The sequence below is a fragment of the Gavialis gangeticus genome, unplaced genomic scaffold (genome assembly GCF_001723915.1).
Source record: "Gavialis gangeticus isolate Ggan-Ray unplaced genomic scaffold, GavGan_comp1, whole genome shotgun sequence".
NCBI lineage: Eukaryota > Metazoa > Chordata > Crocodylia > Gavialidae > Gavialis > Gavialis gangeticus.
The window spans coordinates 86,854,931-86,862,559 of NW_017729031.1; the positions used below are offsets into that span (position 1 = coordinate 86,854,931).

Here is a 7,629-nt window from a genome sequence, read left to right on the forward strand (position 1 = left end):
CATTACAGCAACTGCCACTACCACCGCCACCACCACCACCACCACCACCACCGCCACCACCACCACCACTGCAAGTGCCACTGCACGTCCTCAAAAAAAAGCAGCAGGTGGGTACAGGAATAATCATGCCTCCCATTCTTAATGCCATGGTTTGGGATTTGTTCAATGACATTTTGCATTCATGTCTCAAATACTGTGAAATAAGTCAGCAAACACTCTCCTGTCTGCTTCACCTCCACTCTCCCAAAGCATTTCTATCCTCCCCCTCTCCTGCCTCTCCACCCACCAGAGTCATGAGACCACAGGCCCTCCCATGAGATTTTTGAAAAGGAGGTGCACATGGTGTGGTGCCTCATCACATATAACACAGCACATTTTTCTCCAGATAAAAAATAAACTAGAATCTGTATTACTATGCCAAGGGCATAGGGCTGTATTATTCTTTGAGAGTGAAGCAAAAACAAATACAACTTTATTGGAATGAGTTACAAAGAGTCTGCAGTGCTGTGAAATAGGAGCTACCAGCAGCAGCTAAAACAGTAGAATTGAAAAAGAAAGGCTAGCTTGATTAGTGGAACATCAACACTATTAAAAAGGAGAGCAGCTATTTAACACCTGTAGAATGAAGAGTTCAGAAGGAATTAGGTAGATTTTAATGACCCATGAATTGAATTGATTCTCTCACTGCTGCCTGAACAGAAATGCCGCCACTGCTGCCAAACACTTAGTTTTAAACTTTGGGTGGATCAGCAATCAAAGAGGGCTGGAACTCCACCACTTCACCCTTGCCCTTACCAAGGAAGATGCTCTAGAAGATGCAAGGCAAAGTGGATAGGAGAGCACTTTTACATTGCCTCTGCTCCCCCCAACTCGGGAAGGACAACAGAGCAACTGCCCCTTGGAGACAGGGGGCTGCAGAGCTGCACTGATGTTGCAGCACTACTGTATGGTGGGGGAAAAGCAGACCTGCAGGATGCAGCAGCTCCCTGCTGTGCTCTTTCCTTGGAGAGCATGAAGCCTGGTAATTTTGAAATGTTCCTGTTGGGAAGCATGGCAGGGGGCTGCACATGTGTCCATGGCTGAAACGCTGCATTTTGGAATTGCTTCAGAGTGCAGCTGCATTTTGGAACGCATCAAGTGTTAGGCCTGTCTCCACTCAGAGAGGCCATGTTTACATGTCTGCATTGTGTCAGCAGAGTTAGGCTGCCTATGGCTGTGAAAAGATCACACCCGGTAGCCGTTACTTCAACATTGGCAAAATCCCCAATATAGACACAGCTCTGGCATCAGAAAGTGCCTTCTGTCAGCAAATCTTCTGTCCTTTGGGTGCCAGAGCTGGTGTAGCTACTGTAGAATGGCCTAGCTACTGTAGAAATGCCACCAGAGTTAAAGCCAAAGGTCTTGGGGGTTGTGTGGCTCTCCCTGAATCAGAAACCAGACAATATTTATACAAAGGCTGGCTCAAAGATATTGCATATACTTAAGTGCGTTGTTGGTTCGGTCAATTATACTGAGAAGTCACAGATTGTGCAAAACAAAAGCAATGCAGACACCCTATATAAGAAAACAAAGTGTCTTTTCCTGTGAGCAGTGCCAACTTTAGCAGAGTTTTAACATATACTTTGGTCCAGGGGTTTGTACAGCTCTTTAGAAAATGAAACCAACAACAGACACTATATGGCAAAGTGGATGTATGCTAGATCTTTGTAGAGGAACATCCCTCAGTATAAGCATATTATTATGATTTCATTAGGGGTCAACTTTTTCATCAGTTTGAAGGGAGCGAGCAGCATCTGTACACATCACAAGGTTCAATACGTTTTCTGGCAGCATTTTTCATCCAGTGTTTTATTGCAGTTTTGTCTAGGGCTGGGGAAAACCTTTCATTTAAATTAATTAGGCTCATTTAGACTGTTGCTTGCTCAGCTGCTGTTGTTGGACAGAGACTGGACTAAAATCTTCAGCAGATGTAGTCCAGAGTACCACTATTTCAATGGAGCTATGTCTCTTTACATTGATGATTTGACCCATTGGGTCATACATATTCACTGCAGTCTATGGGAGACTTTCAATACCTTTAGTCTGAAACAGAACTTTGATTCATCAGGATTATTCATGGCCTGTGGTTGGTCATAGACTGTGATGCATTCACCTAGTATTTGCATATTTGGTCTTTTTAAGGTCTTTCAGGTTAGGCATAAACTGAGACAGCCCAACTACTTAGTTCACTTCTGCAACACTTCTTCTTTCTGTAATCTGTTGTAGACAGTGCCCATCAACACCTTGATTAACTTCCACATTATCATCCTAAGTAATTGCTGATTTGAAGCCACACTGCACTGTTTTGCCTTTGAAGCCTCTTATTATAATTTCTGTTTTGATTTTGCATTGCAGTTAAAATGGCAAATGAAATCCAGATCACTGACATCACTGAGACCAGTGCTAAGCTCCGCTGGGGAAATCCTGAGCCTCAGTCCTCCTATGTTTTTGACATCACTGTCACATCAGCACACGACCACTCCCTAGTCCTGAAGCAAAATGTAACTGGCACTGAACGAGTCATTGGAGGCCTCAGAAGTGGGCAGAAATACCATGTAGTAATTATTGGTTATCAAAAATCACAAATCAAACTCAACTACATGGCAACGTTCAGCACAAGTAAGTTGGTTTTATGTACACAAGCAATGAAAAAAACTGTGGACGCAAGACACGTTAACAACAGTGTAACTGACACCAATGTAGAAGGTGGGGCAGGGTAGCACCTTAAAGGCTAACTGATTCAGAGGGGCATGAGATTATGCCTGCAAGTTTATGCTTCTCTGAACTGGTTAGTCTTTAAAGTGCTCTCTCTCTCACCCTGCCTTCTATCTGACTTCAAACTAACATAGCTAACTACCTCTTTTTTCATCACTATAAGTTGCATGGGTATGTGAAGTAGACAGACTGCCAGTTGCCACAATAGGCACTTCTACCTGTAATAGGGGACAACACATGATATCCATCCATTGTAACTTATGCCAGTGTAGTTTCACCCCTTAATTTTCCTGGGCTAACGTTCACTGGATTCTAGTCACTTACAGTAGGGTAGTAATAAAAGTCATGTGTCATCTCTTTTGCACTGGTGGAAGGACAGTTTACACTAAAGTAAATGGATCATGCATTCAAACCCAGTTGAGATGCTGGAAATGTTAAATGGAAGATCTGTGTAAACAAGAGAGAGTAAACTGGTGTTAAATGCTGAATATGGCTCACATTCTTCCTTTCAGCTCAGTGCCATGGTCTGGCAATACAACATGAATTAGATTTGATCTTTTTGGCAAATATGAGTTATCATGTCAGCTGTGTTAAACTGAGACAAACTGTAGGTATTTGTCTTCTACTGTATAGCTCAAAAGTCTGACACATTGGAGCCCCAATCTTGATTGGGATGGTTAGCTGATTATTATTAACATTAATATTATTAGTGATAATAATACTAGGGAAACAGTATAGATTTAGGCCTTGAAAATAAAAAATTGCTCAAATATGCTATTGTTTTCATCACCATTTCTATAACCTCTTACCTGTCCTACTCTCACCTATTCCATGTGTTCATATGGATGGGATCAAAACATGGTCTAATCCAGGAGTGGCCAACTTGCAGCAGGGGTGCCACAAGTGGCATGGGTAGCCTCTGTGTGTGGTATGCAGCAGATAAGGGAGAGAGCAGGAAGCACAGCGGCAGATATAGCAGGAAGCTGGGGAGCAGAAAGCAGAGCAGCAGATTGGGCAGGGGAAGGGGATCAAAATGGTACTCTGGGAGGGTCTGGAGCAGATGTGTGGGGTGCCTGCAAAAAGGGTTGGCTCACACTGGCTAATCCTTTGAAGATTTGAGTCTATGTATACATAACTAGTAGAAAACTACCAAACCCTCTGGCATAGCTGGCCATTGTTGCTCAATAGAAGCCCAGGTTCCTGGCAGGTCAGTTCTAAGGTACACTGGCAAACTGATGGTAGTTTGCATAGTTCCTGCCAACACTATGCCTGGCTAAGCCCAGTGTTATTAGGGCCTGATCCAATACCCAGTGAAATCTGTGAGAGTCTTTGTGTTGACTTCAGTGGATTTGGATCAGGCTTGACATCTCTTGTGTTCACAAGCAATAAACTCTCCCACAAAAATGTTAAGTAAAGACATCAACCCAGAGGAGAGAGAGGTGTTTGCACACATTGAATTAGAACCAATGATGCCTAGTTCAGTTATTTCCATAAAGATACACTTAGTGTCAGATCAAAATAAGTAGTCTGTGGCTGATGCCCATGTGTGCCCATAATTTAAGCAGAAATCCTCCTTGTGGAACTAGTACTATGGGATTTGTGGATGGGATGGCTTTCTTCTAGCTAAATTATACTTTTGAATTAATTTTTCCCTTACCGCTAAACTACTTTTAGCAAAATCTATTTAATAAAAATATCCATTGCAATGTGCAGAAAAATCTTTCCCAGCAGAATTTACATTCACTGTCCAAGTGCTTGAGTAGATCTGTGTGTCACTGATTATATTCAGTCCAAACATGACTTACAAATCACAAGTATAACTCCAGCAACTTTGCAATTACAAAATGCCCTGGGGGGACCAAAACCTCAGCTGATGTCTATTAGCATAGTTCCATTAACACCAGTGAAGCAGCAGTCTTACAACCAGCTGAGAATCTAGCCCACTGGCTTGGATCATTTCTTCCCCACCCAAATCCACATGTAGTTCTTCCCCCATCCCACACAGAAAGGAGCAGTTTCAGCCACGTTTGTAATTCCAACAACATGAAAAGTGGGTCAGTGGCTGCACTGGAAGGGAGAAGGAGTAGGTTAGGCAGGATGCCTTGTGGTGATTTCTTCTCCCCTCCAAGGTTCCTGAAAGGAGCTACATCCAGGGACTCTTCTCAGTAGTGCCCTTGCAATGTGGCTGTCAGGCCAACCTCTGGGAATTGATAGTGTGGGGGAAGAGCAGGTGTGAAGTTGCAACAGCTCCATGCAGCTCCAGTGCAGTGCTTAGAGTCTGAGAACTAATCCACGGGTGCAAGCAAATTCTCCCTTACTTCTGATTCTAATACAGAATAAAGCAGACATGTTAATGTTGCTGGTGGAGACTGTGAAATTAAATCAGCTCTGCCACGGTTAACCTGAAATTTATTACTCATTGTCTCAGCTGCAACAAATAAACTTTTCTAACATTTATGTAAACAAGCCCAGATCTGAACATTGTAGTTCATTTTTGCTTTCCCTTTCCATACTGGAACCAGGGCCAACAATTTTGTTTACCAGCTTTTATTCCAGTCCTTGACTGTTTGAACTTATCTGTTTCTGGCTGAAAGATAGAGTTGTCATTGAGGACTGTAGATTTCTAGTAGGCAAGCAAGATAAAGTAAGGGTTTTGAAAGATGGTTAGGAGGTGTGCTTCCTTTCCTTTCACTGCATACATCATTGCAGGATGTTTTCTCTTTGCATGACCATTCCATTTGACTTTGCTCTTACAGAGAGTCCACCCCAGCCCAGGGCACCTTCAGTAGCAACTGCCAACCTCATGGTGAACACCGAGCCTTTGGAAGTCCCAGAAACGGGTAAGTGACAATGCAGCAAGAATCACTGAAACAGGAAGTTTTGATGTCTTGGACTAGATTCTCAGCTAGAATCTGCTGCAATTCTACTGAAGTTAGTGACTTAAGTGGGCCTTGAATTAGACATTACTGTAAATGAGAGTTGCTCCATTGCAATCAATGAACTATGATAATTTCTACCAGCTGAAGAGCTGGCCTTTTATTTTTGTCAAGATATTAATAATTTACTTAGGTAGTTAAGGTGCTAAGAGCTGGAAAGTTTCTCTTCCCTTACGGCCACAGTCTGCTGTCCAACCTCTGAATGCTGCATTATACTTTATATTGTTTCACAGTTTCCTAGTTAGTAGGGTTTCATAGTTTCTAGGGTTGGAAGGGACCTTAGCAGATCATCTAGTCCGACCCCCTGCCATGGCAGGAAAGAGTACTGGGGTCAAACGACCCCAGCAAGGTGTTCATCTAATCTCCTCTTAAACACCCCCAGGGTAGGAGCCTGCACCACCTCTCTTGGAAGTTGGTTCCAGACCCTAGCCGAAGGGTTGGAAGGGACCTGAGCAGATCGTCGAGTCCGACCCCCTGCCATGGCAGGAAAGGTGTACATATAGCTTCCTCTTAAAGACTATTGATTTTAATGGAATTGCATAGGGAGTGAGGTACTACTCCATGGACCTGAGACAAAGCCTGCTCATGTCACTGATTTGAATTCCATCAATTTCAATGAGGCTTTGCATCAGGGCTCATGCAAATAAGACTGGCAGCATCTGATCCTTCAGTAGAGGCTAAGAGCTGCTTAGTTAGCTGCTCTGCACATCTCTCAACAATCTGCTCCCTGGAAGGAGCTGTAAGGAATGCTTTGTGCTCCTGACATTCCTCATTGTACTTGGGTCCTGTTTTTGGAAGGGGATGAACTGTCCAGGGACTGAGCATCATCAGCAACATCATCAGATGCTTATTTCATGTGGTATCTTTTGGTGGTAGTCAGGTCACTAGTCTCCATTCCACAATGTAACAAAAAGCTCTACCAAAATCCTGTTATCTACTAGGCAGACAATGGTAAAATATTTCCAGGGCATCCAAAAAAGAATAGTCACATGATATTTTACAAATGTCCAGTAATGCAACTGCTTTATTGGGTTTTCCTTATATTGTACCTACGATTGCCAGACCATCTTCCCACTAATTTTTTTCCACTCTGCTTTATTGTAATAAACAATTCATGAGCAAGCAGTTCATGAGCAAGCAGTCCACCCTGTTTTATTGTAATAAGCAATTCATGGAACCCAACTCAGTGATTAACAATTTGTTTATTACCATTCATTGTTAACATGTAATCATTATAGCTAATAACATCTTCTCCATTTTGTTTTCATTGGCCATAGAGACCGTCTATTAACACCACCAAAAGCATGCAAAAAGGGCTTATTTTAATCTTTTGTTTATTTTAAAGTCTTGTCTTTACTGTAACGTTATTTTTGTTGTAAACAGATTCTATACTTTTGAGAGTTAAAAATGTATGAACAGGCAAGATTTCTACAGCGGTGTAGGGGATTAGGAGATTCAGGCACCCAGTTCTTACTTGTTCCCTGTGGGAATCAAACAACTTTAATGCCAGTCCACATGCCACATTGATTTCAAGGGGTTTGTACGGGGGCCTGTGTATGGGTGCCTGTGTATATTGGTATATGTGTCCCTGTGTATCTGAGACACAGAGAAGACAATCATGGAAGACAATCATCCTCGACTGTGAGGGATTGCCAAAGAATGAGTGCAAACCATGGTAGAATTCAGCAGTTTTCTGGAAACCAAGTTTAGGCTTCTTCAAGTGATATATAAACTACTAAAGAAACTTACAAGTCCTGGCAGTTTCAAGGTGCTCTGAGGCAGTGACATTTCTGTAAGCTCTGAAAAAGCATGACTAGCTTTCTCAGAGTTGATACAGGCATAGAAGGGAAATCTTATTACTGGCTCAGTGTGTGTAACTGTCATTACATCTAAACTGTACTGTTCATAGTTTCATAGATAGTTTCATAGATTTAGGGTC

General features: G+C 42.5%; 1 protein-coding gene across 1 annotated transcript in view; it reads left to right on the plus strand.

Annotated features, from left to right (window-relative positions):
* Positions 1-7,629, plus strand: part of COL6A3 (collagen type VI alpha 3 chain) — a 101,321-nt gene that overhangs the window by 72,780 nt on the left and 20,912 nt on the right. The window contains exons 40-42 of the mRNA XM_019523345.1: positions 18-107; positions 2,395-2,658; positions 5,511-5,594. Coding sequence (XP_019378890.1) covers positions 18-107; positions 2,395-2,658; positions 5,511-5,594 — 438 coding nt within the window. The remainder of the gene's footprint in view (positions 1-17; positions 108-2,394; positions 2,659-5,510; positions 5,595-7,629) is intronic.